At 37.3% G+C, this 21,368-nt stretch overlaps 3 protein-coding genes and 1 non-coding gene across 5 annotated transcripts; 1 reads left to right on the top strand and 3 right to left on the bottom strand.

Moving 5' to 3' along the window:
• Nucleotides 1-521: 521 nt before the first annotated feature.
• Nucleotides 522-7,542, bottom strand: LOC112050642 (N6-adenosine-methyltransferase non-catalytic subunit). Its single transcript, XM_052887419.1, has 7 exons — nucleotides 7,382-7,542; nucleotides 7,144-7,308; nucleotides 6,023-6,223; nucleotides 4,922-5,078; nucleotides 2,248-2,409; nucleotides 1,613-1,760; nucleotides 522-899 (listed from the first exon to the last, which is right to left on the bottom strand). The coding sequence occupies exons 1-7, from the start codon at nucleotides 7,445-7,447 to the stop codon at nucleotides 653-655; spliced, it is 1,146 nt and encodes a 381-aa protein (XP_052743379.1). The 5' UTR covers nucleotides 7,448-7,542; the 3' UTR covers nucleotides 522-652.
• Nucleotides 7,543-9,105: 1,563 nt separating this feature from the next.
• Trnad-guc (transfer RNA aspartic acid (anticodon GUC)) lies at nucleotides 9,106-9,177 on the bottom strand. Its single transcript has one exon. It is a non-coding gene; the product is annotated as a tRNA-Asp (tRNA).
• Nucleotides 9,178-10,643: 1,466 nt separating this feature from the next.
• Nucleotides 10,644-16,445, top strand: LOC112050641 (putative nuclease HARBI1). Its single transcript, XM_024088944.2, has 6 exons — nucleotides 10,644-11,048; nucleotides 11,469-11,662; nucleotides 12,155-12,287; nucleotides 12,428-12,572; nucleotides 13,259-13,425; nucleotides 14,708-16,445. The coding sequence occupies exons 1-6, from the start codon at nucleotides 10,821-10,823 to the stop codon at nucleotides 14,978-14,980; spliced, it is 1,140 nt and encodes a 379-aa protein (XP_023944712.2). The 5' UTR covers nucleotides 10,644-10,820; the 3' UTR covers nucleotides 14,981-16,445.
• On the bottom strand, nucleotides 16,430-20,693 carry LOC112050652 (uncharacterized). Of its 2 annotated transcripts, XM_052887421.1 has the most exons (5): nucleotides 20,309-20,693; nucleotides 19,228-19,395; nucleotides 18,472-18,583; nucleotides 17,635-17,843; nucleotides 16,430-17,590 (listed from the first exon to the last, which is right to left on the bottom strand). In XM_052887421.1, exons 1-4 carry the CDS (start codon nucleotides 20,507-20,509, stop codon nucleotides 17,644-17,646), a joined length of 681 nt encoding a protein of 226 aa, XP_052743381.1. In that variant the 5' UTR covers nucleotides 20,510-20,693; the 3' UTR covers nucleotides 16,430-17,590; nucleotides 17,635-17,643. The 2 variants fall into 2 exon arrangements, with proteins under 2 accessions (XP_052743381.1, XP_023944727.2); XM_024088959.2 differs by having other exon boundaries at nucleotides 16,430-17,843.
• Between the last annotated feature and the right edge of the window lie 675 nt (nucleotides 20,694-21,368).

Raw genomic sequence — 21,368 nt, 5'->3', positions numbered from 1 at the left:
CTTAGTAAGTAAAAGATCTCATATGACATATTTTTTTTGTTTTGTCTTTTTTATATTTTGATGAACTTCAGAATAGTTGATTTGATTTAAAGACAGCCTATGTAAAATAAAATATATTGATGTATATACTTTTGAGTTTTATTTAACATAACCAAAAAAACTTTCCCACTAATGAGTGCCAAACACTTCTCTGGCACTCAATTCAAGTGCATTTGCAAATTCAACCTTAAACTCAATCCTTAAGGTCGAATTTGCTGAATTTGGGATTTTATTGAATATTGGACTATATTTAAAGGCCTTTAGGTATAATTTTCTTTACCAATAATTCTAAAACTGTCAAAGCAAAATTGGTCAGTTTTTAGTGAAATTTTCTACATGATTGTGCATCCTTTTATTATAAGAGGTCTATGTTGCTACCACACATTTTTCCTTTCTCTCTTGAACCTTTTATCTTATTTAAAAGCCAATCGTAAAAAAAAGTAAAAACTCACTGCTATATTAAATGTTACTGAAACAAATAATTGAAAATGAGATTTTAATACAGACATAACCAAACAGTAATAATCCAATATATGTATGATAACAATTTTATTAGAATTATCAAAAGTCTATGAACATAGGAAAACTCCAAGAGTCCACAAATAAAATACCACTATAGGGCGCCCCTTCCACGACCCCTGCCCCTGAATCCGCCTCTACCTCTAGGCCGGGCCCCTTTGTTAGTGTTGGGGGGACTTTTGGGCCTCAGGGACTCTATCCTTTCAGTGCATCCGGTGGTCTCCCGGCCTTCGGTGAAGTATGAGGCGTAGAGTTCTGCGTTGAAGTTGGAATTGGTCAATTCGTGACCAATGGTAACCCAACCTGGTCGTATGGTCGAGTCTTTGCCGAAAAGGTGGACTCTGTAAAAAAACAATTTCCATAAACAAAACTATATAAATAGCCAGACTAGACCTTTAAACCAACATGCCACGATATATCTTCCAAAAAAATATAAATTGTAGATACGAAAATAACGGCAGAAAGTTGTAAGAGATTTAGACAAAATATCAACCAATAGCTGTGCAACTGGAACTATCACTATATATTTCATTGCGTTGGGACTTCGCCACCATTGGTCGATGTTTCTCTATTTCTCTTCAAGAGGGTTAAGTCATTGGTCGCATGCCAAGGCCTACAGGTTATGTTATGATATAATAGTAATAAGTAAAGTCGAAACCATTCATTGTTTATATTAATATAAAAAGGAGGTACTTGTATAAAGCTGTTACAACATGGGTGGTATAAATAAGAGTGCACACCGTCACGCTGCTAGTTTCGTAAGTGGTTTTGTGCTGTAATTATTGATTGTAAGTTGTTTAGTGTGGTTGTGGAGTTCTGCTTGAATGCATTCTCCATTTTGAATGCATAAACTCTCACCTGACATGAACATGTCCGGCACAGGAGGTGAGAGTTGATGCATTCTAAATGGATCCTTTACACCCACACCCAAGGTCACAAGCCATGGGACCTGCTCAAGGTGTTTTACCCTCTCATATTATACCATATTATAATGTAACAGGTAGATTCTACCCATAACATTATAATATGATAATTACTGATAGTGTGATATTACCTTCTGCGGCCCAAACAGAAGTGCTCCATGATGTGGAAGATCTCTATGGGCTTCTCCGTGCTGCCAAACTCCGGGTCCTCCGATATGATCAGATCAATGTCCACGTTCGCATGGATGAAGTTTCCATCTACAGACCTCCTTACTGTGCCTGTACGGAACAAGAAAAATTATTATATAAGGTCCAATGTTTCCGAAGCTGGTAAATGTTGTTAGGTTATACTAATTACAATCAGATGGCCCATCTGCTTGTTACGTCAATTTAACTTGTTTAAAGAAAATCACTTCTTGGCTAGAATATCTAACTGATTAGAGAGAAAAACTCAGTGCAAAGTCCTGAACTTGTGACTACAGGATGTAGGGTTAAGGAATTCCTTTCCTTAACCCTACATCCTCCAGTACAAGTTCAGGACTCTGCACGGAGTTTTTCTCTCTAACACGCGATAGACCCGGCACCCGGACTTCGTTTCTCAGCCACTTCTTGGTTAGGGGTAGAATATCTAACTGATTGGAGGACCTTTAACTAAATTCATTCAGACAAATGTCACCACAAAAAATCTATAATAGTTTAGTCAACAAAAGTCAACAGTCAAAACACAAATGTTTTAAAAAGCACCACCATGAGAAACAGAACATACCCTTAATGCCCATGAGGCAGTGCTCCTTAGTCCTCTGGAACACAGCGTTGTGCTCCAAGTTCTTGGAGTGTCCCGGGTTCTTGATGTTGGTTTTGATCCAGCAGATGTCCTCGCAGCGCCGGAAGCCCCACTTCTTGAGGCACTCCCTGCCCATGTCCAGACCTGCAAATATATAAGCATTTTTAAAAATTATTTTAAAAAGGCGATATTTGCCATTAACCTATTGCAATATTGTTATGAAAATGTTCCCAATTTCACTTAAATCTTAAGGGACTTGTAATCTACTGTATTACTTTTTTTTATTCTTTACAAATTAGCCCTTGACTACAATCTTACCTGATGGTAAGTGATGATGCTATTGAAGATGGAAGCGGGCTAACTTGTTAAGAGGATGAAAATCCACACCTAATCGCTTAGCGTTACGTCTTTGCCAGTAGGATAGTAACTAGTCACTGCTGAGGAGTCCTGCCAGTTAGACCTGGACTTACTAAGAAAACCTTAATCAGCCCAGTCGGGGATCGAACCCAGGACCTCCGTCTTGTAAATCTACTGCGCATACCATTCCGACACGGAGGTCGTCAAATTACTTCTCTTTTCAATCTGCAAACCATAATATATAGCTCGGATTATACTCGTTTTCAAGTTCTTACACGTGTACAGTCTAATGCAGTGATTCCCAAAGTGGTCTATATCGACCCCTAGGGGTCTATGACTAACTACAAGGTGTCTATGTCAGCAAAAAAAATTTGGGGGTCCATTAAATGACGATACGATACGTTAATGACGTTTTCACGATAGTGGATATAACACATACACTGATAGTACCTATTTTTTACGTCTTATTGATATTATATTATCTTATAATATCAAAACATATACAAAGTGGTGAAACGATTACGACCTTAATTTCAACCACATATGGGGTATCGTGTAAGTAGTCTGCACGCCAATTTTTATTAATTTCTATGCAGTGGTTTAGCCACAGGATATTTTTTTCACTTAAACAATTTTTGAACACGCTGTAAATGTATTACAAATACCTCACGAAAATTCACTAGGTCATTCACCTTTATAAACCAAAATAACAATTTAAAATGTGCGTTTTAAAAAATATTGGTAACTTACAAAAAACAAAAATCCTATTGAAATTTAGACCTAATGCACATATGAATAAAAATTCTTATTATCTTTACCATACTTACCTACAATAATTATTCGGCACCACAAATTTTGTACCTATTTTTAATGTAAACAAACGAAAATTGCGACGTTGTCAATTGGACACTAATAGTCCAGGATCCGGGGAACATTTTTACAGTTGATCACTACCAAGTTAATTTTATGTGAGTAGCTTTGTCTTGATGAGGCATAAATAACATTGAATTTGTAGGACAATATGGCTGAAAAGTTGTATAAATTAATAGTTATACAACTTATCAGCCATATTGTCATACAAATAGCGTGGTTAGTTATTTCGTTCCTATGCTCAGACATTTATGTTATCTAGTAACTCTGTTAGCTACCAAAATAAATAATTTTCGAAAATTTACAAGTTGGGCGCCTCATCAAGACGAAGCTACTCACGGAAAATTAACTTGACAGTCATCAACTGTTAAAATATTCACCGGATCCTGGCCTATAAGGGCTTTCATTCAATATCATTTGTTTTTATATAGCTAACTGTAGGTGTTTGGAAGATTTACTAAGTGGGAATAGGATAGAAATACATTTAGTGTTTTTGCTAGATTTGGTTCCCGGCGCGGGCGGCGTCTTTTGAATAGTGACTCAGTGTGTGATAGCCAGTTGCTACCCTTGCGCATTGTTTTATACAAATCAAACATTTCTTGTGATTTGTGTAGTTTTTTTTATTGTGAAGTGTGTTTTGGTATTGAAACATAATGCCACGTTTCGGTGATACTGCTACTGAGTATTATACCGATATCTCGCGACGTTGTAACATGTGTATTTTAATCAATGGCGGACATTTCCAGCATTTAAAAATTTAAGCTAAGTACTGTAAATACGTACGAGTACCTACCTATACCTATCATGTTTAAAATGTGTGAGTTTTGATTAGTAACATTTAAAAACAATATCTACTCGTCTCGTGCGGCGTACAAAATACAAATTAATTCAATTTTGGCGCTCCCCCCCGCCGGCGCGACGCGATTATTGTTATGTAGACAAGTACCTACGAGTGCATGAAAGAACTTTACGCACTACAAACGGACCGCCAAATAACCAAAAACTAGGAGACGCGATGTTGCCGCTTTTACCTATAGGTCACTTGAGGTTAGTTTTATATTATTATAAAGGATGTTGTGAATTTTTTAGATTATTTCCGAATTTATTTTGTTTGAAAATTTAGTTTTTTTATTTATTATACAATAATTAATTTAATCACCTAATCGTTTTTTGATTGACTGTTAGCGATTGTGTATTAATTTAAGGTCGTATTCCTGGCACCACTTTGTACATTATTTTAAAAGTAACTATGAAGTAAAAAATTCATTATATATGTAAAATTGTGTAAGTTGTAGGGTACAGAAAATCAATATCAAAAAAGTAGTGGGTGTACCCAACACGGAAAAACATGGCAAGGGGTCTACAACACAAAAAAGTTTGGGAAACTCTGGTCCAATGGATATCAGGTGGTGTGATGATGATGGCATACCCTCGGAGCTGCCGCACCAGAGGAACACGAAGGAGCGCGGCTGCGCCAGGTGGTGGAGCTCCAGCGCCAGCACGTCGCGCCAGCGCCAGCCCGCGCCCAGCGGCGGCTCCACCAGCACCACGTCGAACTTGCTGCCCATTGACTTCAGGTCGAAAGTCTAAACAGGGTAACAACTCATGTTCAGCTCACAGTTCTGAGCACGAGTCTGTTCTCAGAATGAAAGGGTCCACCACGCTGCCCCAATGCGGATTCGCAGACTTCACACATGTAGAATAATACAATTCTCAGCTATGTATGTTTCCTTACAATGTTTTTTGTTCACCATTTCGGACATGTGATATGGATATATGCAATTTCTTAAATAGTTATATTTACAGTTTACAAGATTATTTATGTAAGAGGTACAGGGCAACAAAAGTACACAATGGTGGAAAATGAAGGCATTGACATTGTCAACTGTGATCGAATATTAATATATGTGATAATTTGCAGCTCTGTTTTATAAATGTGTTCAGAAGTACAATATTTACATTCCTTTAGTAATAACTACAGTTGAAGCTAAAACTTAATAATAATTCAAAATATAATTTAATTTGTGTTTCTGTGTTTTTTTAATGTATTGAAATACTGTACTGTTTCTGTAAAACACTGTTCTGTGTTCAAGCTCAAGGTTGCAGAGAAAGGCTTAAAATTTCATAGCCTGACTCAGAACCTTGTAAACCAGGACCACATATGCTAACCGATGGACCAAAGAAGCAATTCATAACAATCAGTTAATTTTAATATCATAGTTACAGACACATAAAAAATTACACTAGACCACTAATCAGAATAACATATTGTACTAAACAAGAATTACTTTCTTCATGGTGTGGCTCTAAAATTTTTTTAATTTTGCAAGTGGTACCCTAAACAAGTTTGTAGTACACTAATTTTATTGGAAAGTTTTGCTAGATTGCTCAACCAAAGCTGGCTGGAAGAGAGTTTGACTGAGACAGTATATTCTGTTTTATAATTGAATGACAAGTCAGCCTTTGACCGTGATGTAAGTGTAGTCTAAGATGAAAGCTCCAGAAAGGTTGTCAAACTATTTGAACTTACCTTTAGGTCACATTTCAAGTACATGGGAGGAGTAGCGGTCCTGGAGATAAGCTCGTCCTTTAGCTTGATCAGCTCTCGCAGCTTGGGGTACTCCTCGAAGCGGTCCGCGAGCCCCACATCACGGATGAAGTTCTGAGGCCTCTGCCCAGTGTCCACAAAGTGTTGGCAGTAGTCATTGTGGGGGTTTGACGATTGAGTACCCTGTACAGAGAGGGTAGATTTTTTAATCATTATGAGCCCATTAGGCTAGGTCTTTTTGGGGATATAGAGCTTGTATTCACCTTGTTATGTTATATACTAATGTGGGTAAGTGGGCTTAGGATGATGTTTAATTTTGTAGTAATCACTAAGGGTTCATTTACACGAGCAGTATGTTACCAACAGCAGAGACAACTGCTACAGACATAATGCCATCAACTGCCGCCGAAACATTGGAGACTACAGTCATTGGTAGTATTTGTTGGAAGCAAGTCATTGGTAGTATAAGTTGGAAGCAGTTGCCTGTTGTTGCCAAGTTGCCATTGTGCTCCTCGCATAAATGAACCTTACTAGGCCTGGATTTTATTTTTAGACATTTTAATGGAACACAGATAGCAACTCTACAAGTATAAGTCTACAAGTTACTGATAATGATTGGGATTGACGGCTTAATGTACTCAACTTAAGGTGGCATAACACCAACAACTTTCTAAATCTGAGCTGAGAATTATTACTAAGATTTTCTAAAAAGAAACCTAAATATTTCATACCCTGACTGTAAACCACATTGGGTTAAGTATTGTGCAAAATGCTAGTTTCTGGTATCTCTAGAGCATTACAATATTGTGATTGGCTATGCTTTAAGCCATATGTCCAGCTTGGTTTATAAACTAACTTTAACAACATTGATGTGGGTAATCCCACAAGCCTGATGATGGGCTCAAATGAATAGTTTTATCAAAAACTGAGGACTGAGGAGTTATATGCCCAATGTTTTATTTGAAAAGTAGCCAATCTCCACTAACTAATTAAAAACTTCAATTGAACATATATGTAAAGATTTTTTTTATATTTTTGTATATCAGTCTTTAGCATGTTACAGTTGCAACATGACGAAAGTTCCAAGACAGTATATAACTAACCTTCAAGAATGTGGAAGAGTCGGTGTAAACAAGGCTATCTGTTTCCTTCTGTGTAGTTTTGTCCTGTTCGTCCGAAGTATACTCCGCAGAAGCTTGCTTCTTCGGCAGCACATCCGGGGTAGCTCCTAAAGCGTGCCGGAGCTCACTAACACTTGACACGCCTAGCTGGAACATGAGATTTATGGTAAATCACCACATGAAAACCAATAATTAAATGGTAAACTTTCTCGGAACCTACAGTTTGTGCCAGCAATTTCTTTCGCTTTTGAGACCGTTCACGAAGCTCCTTAAGTTTTTCACTCATACTTAAAGTTCTACTTATATTAATTATTACACAAATTATTCAAATAATTACAAAAAATTAAATCACGAAAAAATTAAAACCACAGCGAAGCGACCAAACTCCAAAGCTTGGCAAAATTAATTGCTGCACAGACAACAAACAAACAAGCAATCACCGAAAAATGACACTAATGACAGTGACATTGATAAGTTATGTTTTTTTTATCTTTATTCTTTCCCGTAGGGAAAAGGCAAAGGTAAGACAATAAATTATATGTTTATTGTAAATTTTTTCACCGATCTAATTTTTGTAATTAGTTATTTATTCATCCAACAACGAATACTTAATAATCATTGAAATAAAATAAATTAAAACTAAGAATAAATGAATAAAAAATATAAGTATAAATAAATCATTTAAAGGAATACACGCCATCTAGTTGTTCAGCCATGGACAAGACAACCTACACAATACACAGGCGCTATTAATACCCAATTATTACCCCTCTTAGTGTATGGCCATTGTATCAAAAGCGCCAGCTCTTGGGTCATCTGACTTGTGATCAATTTGTCAGGCATAGAATTGAAAAATGTTTGGTATCTGATGACCATGGGCCTAGTCTCAATGGCAAGCGCCGCAAATACATAGTCATTAGACATGAAATATGCGCCTTTCAAAATAATAATAGCAAATCTGCAAAATAATGTTATTCGTAGTTGCGAGTTTCAGTACTCGACACATAAATTGCTTGCTTGTGCCGCTAATGGCCAAACATACTTGCCGCCCGCTTGATGTCATCGTTGATCGGTACACGGTGGGCCGTCCACCTAATGGGCGTCGAGCAACACTGCGCTCGCCATTTCACTATCTTGGCATCCCAATATCTATCAGCTCCTCGAAGTCGTCATCAACCCGTATTCGGCTCACTGCTGAGCTCGAGTCTCCTCTCAGAAAAAGAGGGGTAAGGCCAATAGTCCACCACGCCGGCGGTGCGGATTGGCAGACTTCACACACGCAGAGAATTAAGATAATTCTCTGGTATGCAGGTTTCCTCACGATGTTTTCCTTCACCGATTGAGACACGTGATATTTAATTTCTTAAAATGCACACAACTGAAAAGTTGGAGGTGCATGTCATTACCACTTTATCTTTGCGACTTGTTGAGTTATGTAACTCTGCTTGTTCTGCGTTTTTATTTCAGATAACATAACGTAGAGATACTTCAAGCATAGCTCGCTCATCTGCTTTTTCGAGGACGAAAAAATGTTTATTTTTTTTTTAAGAAAATATAAAGAAAAAATTTTTAAAGAAAAAATATGTATTAATTTAATAAATAGATTATTCTAACATCTTGTATTTTTTCCGTTTATCGCTGGTAGGTTGGCAAGGTGAAAAGTTTTATGTGTCACACGAGAGCAAGTATTTTGCTTCTTGTATACTTTACAAGGCTCAAGCTCATAGATCACATAAATCTACTCAGGATTCTAGTAAACTTAAAAATCCAAATTTGGTATCTTGAACAAAATATAACTACTTTGTTTTGCTCATATTCATTACGCGTGCAGGTCACGAAAAATCTGACTCGCCTCTAAATTAGAAACGAATGAAAAGAAAATTATAATTATCATTTAGTTTTGAAAATTATTTCCATAAAAAAAATTAAACATTCAAAAAAGAACTCTCCGGCGGGGAATCGAACCCCGGTCTCCCGCGTGACAGGCGGGGATACTGACCACTATACTACCGAAGATGTAGAAAGCAATTGAAAAATACAGTCCGTATTGAATAACCATGGCCGGCTGTAGATTATTGTCAGACACATTTTGATTCATCTATTAATTAATATGAAAATAAAAATGTTTCCTAATTTTGTAGGTATAGTTAAAAGTTTTAAGCAAAACTAAGTTTTTTTTAAATGAAATGCAGCTGTTACATTGCATAAAAAAAATCTTTATTTGACGTCTGTTGAGTGTGTGGTTTTTTTGTAATCTGTGGCCTGTGTGTCAGTGTTGCCAGAAGGTTACTTTTGTAACCTTTTAGGTGATTTTTTTGACTGCATTGGTAACTTTTAGGTTACATTAATAAAAAGGTTACTTTTACGTGATATTTAGGAATTTATAGAATTAACGTACAATTTCGTGTATCTAAAACAGAACGGTCGTTAAATCAAGAACTCGTCGATGTTTCTGTGTCAATCTCACTATAAATGAAGACGTTACAATTGACGTTGCAAAATAAGTAAGTTGCAGTCACATAGAATTTCTTAAAAAAATCAAGTATGAATTTAAGAAATTAACGTCTATTTTTTTTTAATTCTTGCTCTTTATTTGTATTTTTCTTATCCCATGAGGAAAAGGCAAACAAAATGGGCCTTACTTAAGATGATTCTATTTACGAGTAAAATCTCCTTCAGTTTATAGTAATTTAGTACTTGGCTAATATTTTAGAATTTAAATTTTTGGCTAATATTCGTAACAGACAGTTAATAAACAAAAAAAACAAAATTACTTTAGCCCCCAGACGCTGAAATGGTGGTTTAGCCATGCTTTTGCACGCAAAAAGCAAGAGTAGTTAGTGAAAAGGTTAATTTTTACACAAAAAGGTTACTTTTTTTAATATTTCGGGTAACTTTTCACAAGACCCAACTGGCAACACTGCTGTGTGTAGGGATGAAACGATACCATTGAGGTATCGATACTTTTACTCGATACTGTATCGGTCGTCAAGTATCGACTCTTACTCGGTATCAGTTGAAAAGTATCGATACTTACTCGTATCGAATCGTTTTTGGAAATTTTTGAGTAAAAACCGTAACATGTACTAGGTATTCTTTATTGTTAAGTACATTTATGAAAAAGCCTGTCTTTGTAGTGCTTCCCAAAAATATTAATTTTTCCAAACGTTTCCTAGTTAAATTTAAGCGAAGTGGCATAGACAAACAAGCTTGCCAACTACACAAACAAAACTAAGGCTAGGATGCCTTCAATAATCTCAATTTAAAATATGCAATTTTCAATTATCAATGTTAAAACAAAATAGCGACCTTGGTTTACTGATATGAGTACTTTTGACCGATACCCACTCGATTCTTAATTTCAAAGTATCGATACTAAAAGTACTTGGTATCGGCGCAAAAGTATCGAGTACGTACTTGTATTTACTCGTATCGTTTCATCCCTAGCTGTGTGTGTGTTTTTTTTTTTGGGAAAATGAAAACAAGCAAGATTAAGGTAATTTTAGTGATTTAATCATAAAAGTATAAAATGTCTCTTACTGAATGAACAATATGTATTCGGTAATTTATTTAAAGCTTAAACCATAGAGACGCCTCAAGTTTTAACATAGAATACATTTGTTTTGCGTTTTCAATTGAGAAAGTCTGAAAGTCTGAAAATGTCTGGCGCATATTTCTTGGCTGCTGCTGAAGAAGATCGAAAGAGGAGACAAGTTAGAGTGAACAAGCGTGTCCTGAGGGAACAGGGCAGTCCCTTGGACCTACCAGATGACGAGTTCCTCAAACTGTTTCGCCTCACCAAACCCCTTTTCAAAGATCTGTGCGCCGTACTCTCACCTTTTCTGCCGGGACGGCAGTATTGCAATGCGATACCTCCTGATATAAAGGTATCCTTGAGTTAATTTTTAATTGTATTATCACTTAATAACGTGTTTAGTCAGTGAACGTCAGTCACAGTTCTCTACATAATATAAAACAAACTCCACTGCGTTTTTCTGTCTGTTCGCGATAAACCACTGAGCAGATTTTCATGCGCTTATCACCAATAGATAGAGCGATTCATTTGTCAAAGTTTTGTGTAAATTGCAATATGCTAATTTTATTAGAAGTGGCGGAAAAAATCTAGCCGCCGCAAGGCAGCTTTTACCGAAAACTGTGCCCAATCCTTTTGTGATATAATAAAACAATGGATGGTGGGATATTCCTCTTTTATAGATCAACAAATAAGCCCCTATGGCATAATACATCTATCTATTAAGGATAGATAGTAATCTATCTGTGAGCTTAAAGTACTACTTTTTTCACAGATATTAACAGCATTGGCATTCTATGGTCAAGGTGGCTATCAAAAAGAGGTTGGCACAAGTCTCCTGGGTCTGTCACAGACGTCAGTGCACGATTGTTTGAGGGACGTCACAAATGCACTTAACTCTCCAAAAATATTAAGAAAGTACATTAAGTTCCCTAGGACCAGTCAAGAGTTAGAGGAAGTATCTAGAGGGTAGGTAAGGTAAACTTTCTCTTTGTAATATCCAATAGGATTCTACATTTAAAAACTTGTAACAAAATTCTAGATTTAAATATATCTGAGCTTTTTAGTTAAGATAGATATAAGTATTGTTACATATTCCTCCTAAAAATAGGCTAGTGAGACAACACGAGTGGAGGGAAAGTGTTTATACCTAAAAATATAGATATTTCTTTCTTTCTTTTCTTTCTTTTATTGATTGTCAAGGAATTAGTTAACCCTATGTCCTTTGGTCACAAGTCCAGGACTCCGCTTGGTGCTTTTCTTTCTACCATGTGGAATGCTAAGATATTTGGCTCTAAAAGATATTAACCCTGTGGTTTCACTGGCATAGTTCCAGTTGCCGAAGGAATTATGGGGATAAAATATAAACTGACATAAATAATGTGGCTTTCCATTGAATAAAAACATTTTCCTGCTTTATGTAGCTATTGAGGCTTCATACATGATAGAAACTTGTTGTAGGTTTTTCCAAGAGTATGGCATACCTGGTGTGGTTGGTTGTGTGGACGGCAGCCATGTGGCCATCATCCGCCCCTGTGACAATGAAGGGGCATATTTCAACAGGAAAAACTATCACTCCATTAATGTTTTGATTGTAAGTGCTTATATTACTGTCAATTTCAATTTCAAAGTTTTGAATTCAATTCAAGCCTACTCCTTACATAAGTTATACATGTTATGTTTAGTATCTGTTTTACATAACAGTATACCTGTGTTATTACTGTTTTGTTGTAGATATGTGACTCAAAGCTGAACATCCTGTACGTGGACGCGTCGTTCGGCGGCGCGTGCCCCGACTCCCACGTGTGGGGCCACTGCCCCGTCAACCAGTTCATGCAGACATTGCATGCGAGGGGCGAGGGGCTTTACTGTCTGCTCGGTACGAACTTTTGTTTACCGCCAGAGGGCCTAACATGCGGCCAAATGGAATGGACTAGTAAAAGAATTAAACAAATGACGACAGGGACAGAGTTGTCCCAATCCCAATTCTTTCGCCCCAATGCAATAAGAGGTTGAAATTTGTTTTTTCTCATCTTGAGATATGTTGTGGTGTTGTATGTTAGGCCTACTATTTTGTAATGTGACCTGTGTGTGGAGTACAACCACAGTTTGCTATTGTTGGGTCCTCCAGTCATTGTAAGTCAGTTGTATCTTGAATTTAAGTTTTTGACTTTTTGCAATTATTAGTTTGGCTTCAATCACAGTAACAGGGGATAGGACTTGTGTAAGAGCCGTAGGCTCCTTAATAGGACCTCAGTGGCTTCACCGAGAGGGTGAGCCCAGAAGCATCGTCTGTAGGGTCGAAGGCAGAAGCAGCGTCGATTAGCGGAACAATTCTCTATGGGCGTCTCCTCTGAGTCTTGGATCTCAGTTTAGACTGTTCGAGAAGGGTGTTTTGTCCTGAGGAACTGACACAAACTGCATTCTCATGGCCTTATACGCCAAAACTGGAGATGCCTTCATAGGGTCGTTCGCCTCCTTTCTTAATCTAGCCCTCTGGCAACTTATCCCAAATCGCCTCGTGACACAACTGTAGTGAATTTGTCATGCTGTTTTCAATTGTAGGGGACTCAGCGTACGCGCAGCGTCCGTGGCTGATGACGCCGGTGCTGCGCGCGGGCGCCGGCTCGCCCGACGAGTACTACAACCGGCTGCACGCGAGCGCCAGGAGTGTCGCCGACCGCTGCGTCGGCGCGCTCAAGGGCCGCTGGCGCTGCATGCTGGCACACAAGGTACTTCAACTTCGCCACAAATCTATCTGATAGAATAGTAAGAAAAATACGAATGTACTTTCGACCATACAACTGGATCTTACTGACCGCGCCGAACTTACTGTGCCGTGGGAGACTAACATTTCAAAGAACCACAGTATAAAAGTGAATAAATATTATGACCTAACAAATGAACTAACTAAAAATGGCTATGTAGTTAGTCTGTACGCCGTAGAAGTGGGTGTGAGAGGTTTGCCAGCAAAATTTCTCTATAACTTGCTTACCTCGGCCTCTCTAGAAGTGCAGCTGGTTCTATATTAGAATGAGTATCCAAAGCTGCTCTAATGGGATCTTCCATCCAATTCTGGCTAGGCAGGGAGAACAACACGAGCAGAGAACAGGGAGTGTTGGTAGATAGATCGTCAAGGAATTCCTTAACTCTACATCCTGAAGTCACAAGTTCAGGACTCTGCTCAGAGTTTTTCTCTCTACCACGCGATGGACCCGGCACCCGCACGGTGAATCCATGGAATAAAGATATAAAAATGAACAACAAAGCGCCATCTTTGAACCTCAGGCATAACTACATGGCAACAGCTCGTCGAAGTGTGCAGGGTTTGTTTCAAAGTGCTCTTAGAACGCCATCTGTTGGTAGTTTAAAATGACAAATACTGTTTCAATGTGCCTGTAGATGGCGGCACGCATTTTAAAAGCTTCACTCGATTACACTTTTTACAACACATTCACCTACTTACTCCTCAAGTCAAACAGTAAATAAGTAAAAATATACAACTAATATACCTTTATTATTGTAATACATTAATTCCAACAGTCACTGTCAAACGTTAATACCCTCTCGGTTTAACCCGCGTAGCTCCCATTCCCGTGAGAATACGGGCATAAAATATAGCCTATGTTAGTCCTTGATAATGTAGCTTTCTTATAAGCGATGTAATTTTTTTTAATCAGCCAAGTAGATTTTGAGTTTATTTATTTCTTTCCTCCTTATAATATTAGTGTAGATTGACCCTAAACCCGCTTACCCACATTGAAGGCCGGAGGCCTGGCCCTGATGGTGATGATGATCATGATGATGATGATATGATAACGATGACGATTGCGATGATGATGACGATCACGATGATGATGACGATGACGATGATGATGACGATGTCGATCACGATGTCGATCACGATGATAATGACGATAACGATGATGATGACGGTGTCGATGACGATGACGATGATGATGGTCACGATGACGATGACGATGATGATGATGATGATGATGATGACATTTGCAGGTGCTTCGCTACAGCCCCATCAAAGCCGGCAAAATGGTGAACGCGTGCGTGGTACTGCACAACTTCGCCAACCAGGCCGGCCTGGTCATGGAGCACCAGGAGCAACTGCTCCAGGATGTGCTGGTGCAGCAGCATGTCCTGGAGGCGGTGGAGTCGCACGACGTGGACGGCTCCAGGCAGGCCCTGGTTGGTCGCTTGTGGGCAGCGAGGAACGCCTGCATGTATCAGGTTGACTATAACCGCCATTGTGACTCGAATCAGTATTTTACATAACCTTGTTATTTTAGATTCATATTTTAATATTGACGGTAAAACAACCGGACTCATCCCCGAGAGGTTGTGGTTTGATCCCGCCCACTGGACTACCTAGCAGTGGCGTAGGATGAAATTTTGACGAAGTTAAAGGAGGATAGGAATATTTCCCATAACTTCAAGGTCGAGGAGGAACGTCAAGGATCTGTGACGAGTCACAGTCACAACTAATATTTTTTTAATTAAATAAAACTTTTAATGTTTTCATACAAAGTGATTCCAATAATTCCGTCTATCCATGTAACACACGCCTTTATCTACGTCATTATACGTACCTACGTTTAAGTTTCGTCATTATTATATAATAGACATAGTTTAAGGTCTATTTACAAAAGAAATATTATTGAATCCGAAAATATTCATTCAACATTTTTAATTAATTTTTGTTAAAAAATATAGCCCTAGAGTTATGAGAAATACTCCCGACCCCGAGCACCCTATATATGTATGGATTTTTAAAAGGTAACCCGGCGGGAATCGGCCTGTATGGCTTCTTCGCTGCAACTACCCAATCTGCATTTTTCAAATTTTTAACAACACCATTTCACATGGCGGTAATTTCGTGAGCAAGGTCCAAGTATTGTGATACTTTTTCCTTTTCAGCTTGAACTAGATTATCGTCATGTGGAACAGTAATATCAACAACTATTGTACGACGCACTGACCGATCGACTAGCACTATATCAGGTCTATTGGCTACAATATATCTGTCAGTGATAATCGTTCGGTTCCAGTAGAACAATGCACTGCTATTTTCAAGGACTGACGCTGGGTCGTACTTATAGTAAATAAATAAAATAAATAAGGTACGTAAGTACTTATAGTAAGGCATCTCAAAATCAATAAGGCCATACTGAAGAGCAAGCTGTTGGTGGATTATGTTAGCTACTTGATTATGTCTGTGCAAGTATTCGCCGTTATCAAGGTGAGAACACCCGGACACAATATGCCTGAGGGACTCCCCAGGACGATGACACGCTCGACAGATGTCTAGAGTGCCATCTTTCATAATGTGTTTCCGGTAGTTTCTCGTCTTTATAACTTCGTCCATAATTGCACAGACAAAACCCTCGATTTCCCCAAAGAGGTCACCGAATTGCAACCAAGATACAGATGTTATATTATTATTATTATTAATTTAAAATAGTACATTCTTACATTTTCTATCTTAATTTCTGTGATATTTGTATTTTACTTTTTTTATAAATTTATATGTAGTTAGGTTACTGTGATAATAATGTATTGTTTGCATTAAAGGAATTATTTAATAAAAAAAATATCCTTAAAATTGGAGTTATAATGTGCCAATTATAAATAATCTCATAAAATGCATTTATATGTATGTAAGACTGGAATGTATTAAATACTGTAATATTTATAATTATCAAGGTGAGGTAAAATAAAAATGTGTTTTATTTAAAAAAAATTGTTTTATTTTTTCTTTCTTTTAATGGTTAAAATAAATTATCTGTACAATATTATTATTTCTATCTAAAGTCTATCTATTTACAATAAGTCTTTTTATTGAAAACCCTTGACCTTTTGATATCAACTTCAACCGACCTCATGATTATTTTTGAGCTATTTGAGCAACTTTGAGATAAGTGTCTTTAATCTTCACAGATATATCTGCTTCTAACTGCTTAACAGGACGTTTATTCTGTTATGGGAAGACAGTTTTGCTTTGCATGTATATATGAACAAAAAAACCCACGACTGATGCACCTCACTTCCCCGCATGCACGATTTCACACCCGCGCAGTCTTTGCCCCCGTCGCCCGCATATCATGGGAGTATCATCAAAGAACTTGCCAAGCTATACTATATATATAAAGTCAAGGTGTCACAAACTAAAGGAATTTCAGCACATCAGAAACAAAATGTTAAATTATTTAGCGGACCGGATTCGAACTTCCGCCCTCGGAATCGAAGGCAGAAGCGCCGGCTCTCTAGTGATAGTATTAAAAGAAGGTGACTCAATTTCTTGCTCCCTTCGATTCGGAGGTTGTAGGTTTGAATCCGGTCCGGGGCATGCACCTCTAACTTTTCAGTTGTGTGCATTTTAAGAAAATAAATATCCCATGTCTTAAACTGTGAAGGAAAACATCGCGAGGAAACCTGAGAATTTTCTCAATTCTCTATGTGTGAAGTCTGCCAATCCGCATTGGGCCAGCATGGTGGACTAAGGCCATGGGTTGTAAAGGAATAATGATGATGAGTACATATTACTGATCTATTCATTGTTCACGGTCACTCAATAGTTATTGTTTGCAAAAGTTATCACTGATTCACTGTCACTCAATAGTTATTGTTTGCAGAAGATATCACTGATAATTATTCACTGTCACTCAATAGTTATTGTTTGCAGAAGTTATCACTGATTCACTGTCACTCAATAGTTATTGTTTGCAGAAGTTATCACTGATTTACTGTCACTCAATAGTTATTATTTGCAGAAGATATCACTGATCATTATTCACTGTCACTCAATAGTTATTGTTTGCAGAAGTTATCACTGATTCACTGTCACTCAATAGTTATTATTTGCAGAAGATATCACTGATCATTATTCACTGTCACTCAATAGTTATTGTTTGCAGAAGTTATCACTGATTTACTGTCACTCAATAGTTATTGTTCTGCCGAGTTTCAAGTAGTGTTCGTATTTGTGCGAGCTCAAGTCGTATGCCAGCGAGGCTCTCACTGAGGCCCGAGGCGGAGGAGGCTAGGGCTTCGAAGGCGGCTGCAGAGCGCTCCTCGGCCCGAGCTCTCCGTGCCTCAATCTGCACTGCCCAATCAGGTGCTACTAAACTTCTGCGAGTTCCTGTTACATTAAAAAAATTATCTGCATTAATTATTTAATGTTCATGATCAGATGGAAGCTTCACAGATTGTAACTGCGCAGCAGAAAAAACCTGGTAAAATGTTTGGTGAAGCAAATAACATATCACAAATTATTTTCTCAATAATATATTGCTCTTTCTTTTGTCCCATGAAATAAGTAATTGCTACAATTACTATTAGTGTTATGTACATACATAACACTCTTTTTCATTGACATGGAACGAAAGCATGTAGTTAAAATTATCTCATTATCTTAGGTGGTAGAATCTTTACAAATAGTCAACTGACGTGTCAAAAGTGCTTGTAAACTGAGCCTACTTGAAATAAATGATTTTTGATTTTTTTGATTTATGTGGTAAGTACAAGGTATCCAAAACACGTCAATAGGGTAAGATGGCTAGGTGAAGTGGGTAATATAAATTTCATATAAGAGCTAGCATACATTCGGCTTTAAACGTGTATTTCACATTTCTGTGAATATGGGTATAAAATATAGCCCATGCAGGTGTACAAATTTTTGAAATCTGTTGAGTAGTTTTGGAATAAAAACAAATATCAAATCTTGCCTCTATAATGATATCAGTTTAGATAGATAGATAGTTGCTTACGTATATAACGACGTCGCTTCAATGGAGCAGTAGAGGCTGAGTTACTGGTCCCTTCCGAGTGGACTCCATTGAAGCCTGCCTCTGCAGGGAGTTCGTCTTCCACTGCAGTCTCCTGAAATGTTAAATCACAGATCACAGATGTCTGTAAACTATCACAAGTTCACTAAATTGCATGAGAAAACTATTGCATAATTATCCAAATATCTATTAAATCTATATTAATATAAAAAGATTCTGGCGAATTGAGAACCTCCTTTTTAAAGTTGGTTAATTATAAAGAGGTAAAGTTTGTGGTGTTGTACAGGGTAATCTCTACTGACTCAATTTTTAAATTTCTATTTATCTAATATCTTCTTGGCTATATCTTATCCCAATATTCTCACAGGAACTAAAATAATGCAGAAGAAATCATGGGGCGTTGGCTAGTTCATTGATATAAATCAAACAGTAGCATGACATACTTATCAGTTATTTTGGCTGTGAATAACGTAGCTAAGCATTTCTAGGGCATAATAGACCCATTTGAATGTAATTAAATTATAAATCAAATCAAATTCAAATTGTTTAAAATTTACTTGATAGGAACTAAATATTACAGGAGTCAAAAAGACAAATTTATTTCAAATTCATATTGCTAATAGTTAATATCATTTGAAACCTATATATAATACGACCAAACAATTGCCAATTTTTTCATATTTACAATTTTAAATGCCGACAATATTACTTATTTCAATCAAATTACTTAATGCTTACATCATCAAAGGGATTGGGTATCCGGACAGACTCCTCTGAGTATACAGCCACCTTGCCAACCACATTCAGTATCCTGATGTCCATCTCATCCAGTGACTTCTTGCTGGAGCCTCCACCTGATATTGACAGTGATTTTTTTCTCACTGAGTACTTTTTGTCATTCCAATACTGTAAGTATAAATATTTTCTTTATTCATGTAAATCTAAAAGATTACAATTATTGGCCTTGACTATGATGATAAGCAGTGGTGTGCACAAGGTTTTTAACTAGGGTATGCACTATAGATAAAAAAAATGCACAAAATGGATAATTCCTCCTTCAAAACAGGTATGTGATGAATTCTCAGGGTATGCATTGCGTTTATGCATCTATGAAGTGCACGCCACTGATGATAAGTGACAATGCAGTCTAAGATGGAATCAGGGCTACTTGAAAGTTACAGGTTCATTTTATTTTACCTCCTGCTTCTATGCCTGAATCTCCATTGTTCCTGAATTTTATATTACTTGGCAGTATGTCTTAGACAATGGTGTGGTAACTAGCCATAGCCAATGCCTATCACCAAACCAGTCCTGAGTAAATATTAAAATCTAAATTGTCAGACCAAGGCGCTTTTGGAACCTCCATAACTTGAAAATTACCACCATTAAATCATGACATAACTTGACTAATATTCTTTCAAAAGTGCTTGTAAACTAAGCTTAATAAATGATTTTTTTTTTATTGAGAAAGAATACAATAAAGAACTTACCTTACCTACCTTATCATAATAACTATACAAATCATGCCCACGTGGAATTGTGGCAAGAATACTGGCTGCATTTTCACGATGGACAGCCAGGCTGATCCTTTGCGCGAAAAATGACCCAAGACCCATCCCTTCTGTCACCAGTCGAGTAAACTAGCCGCGGTGAAATTGAATTTTTAATTTGAACTAAACTGACCAGAGCTGGGAATCAAATCTAAGTTTAGGGTCTTAGTACAGCATCAACTGCGGCAGAAAGGTCGTCAAACATTGACGTATTTCAACTTGTTAAAGTCATACAAAATATAATAAAGCTTTCTGTAAAGTTTACCCACCTCTCTCCACTTTCTCGCTGATTTGTTGGCCCCAGTAACACTGTTGAGCCTTGTGGCCAGCTTGGCCCACTTTGCCGCCATCATCTGCTTGGCGAGTGGACCTTTGCCGAAGACGTGCCCTCTTCCAAAGTCCTTGTTCTCCTCCATAAACGATACCAGAATCTCCATCTGTTTTGGAGACACTACTGTTTTGCCGACCATTCTGACTATATATTGTATGTAACCTCTTTTATATTCATTGAAGTTTTGTATTAGAAGACTTGGTTTAATTCAAATTTCAAGTTTTATGTATGTTTATATTGTGTGTTTATTCTTTAAAATTTAAATTTAAATCCAAAACAATAGATCCATTGTGTACAGTTACAGTGACAAAACTGCTGTCACTGTCAGTGTCAGAAATTAACCTTAATATGACACTGACATAAATATATTTCATAAACGTCAATGTCAGCTACGATTGTTGTGAGTTGTGACTCTACAATAACTTAACTTGTTTATGCTCTACGTTGTAGAGCATTCAGAAAGTAATGCAATAACAAAACGCATTCGGTATATTTGGTTCATAGAATGTGACAAAATAATTCAAGTTCGTCTTCATTATCTAAAATAAGATTTTTAAGTTGCAAAACGGTTTCCAAAGAGCGGAAATTCTCTCGCTGCCACTATGTAGCCATACTGTCAAATCGGATTGGACCAGCGTGATGGGTCCAAGCACCATATTGCCTGTCCTATAAAGAGGGAGGCCTGACCCTACTGTGGTCTATTTAAATAGGCCGCTAAAGATGATGACGGAAATAATTTTAAAGACATCTACTCACTTTAAAAGTATTCTATTTAATGGTCTAAGTATTTATTAGACGAGTTTATAACAATAAAGATATTGCCTACTTAAAAATATAGTTTATTTCAGTAACATCAATCGGTAACAAATATTTAGTCTTCTTTTATGAGTTGTGAACTCCTGTGACTAGGCTCCACTCTTCCATAATAAGCTGTAATGAACTTAACTCAACCTACTTAATTACTTACAAATAATTTATTTTTATTACATAAGACTCTG

This window comes from Bicyclus anynana, chromosome 19, assembly GCF_947172395.1.
Source record: "Bicyclus anynana chromosome 19, ilBicAnyn1.1, whole genome shotgun sequence".
NCBI classification, from domain to species: domain Eukaryota; kingdom Metazoa; phylum Arthropoda; class Insecta; order Lepidoptera; family Nymphalidae; genus Bicyclus; species Bicyclus anynana.
This window is presented reverse-complemented; position numbering and strand designations above follow the sequence as displayed.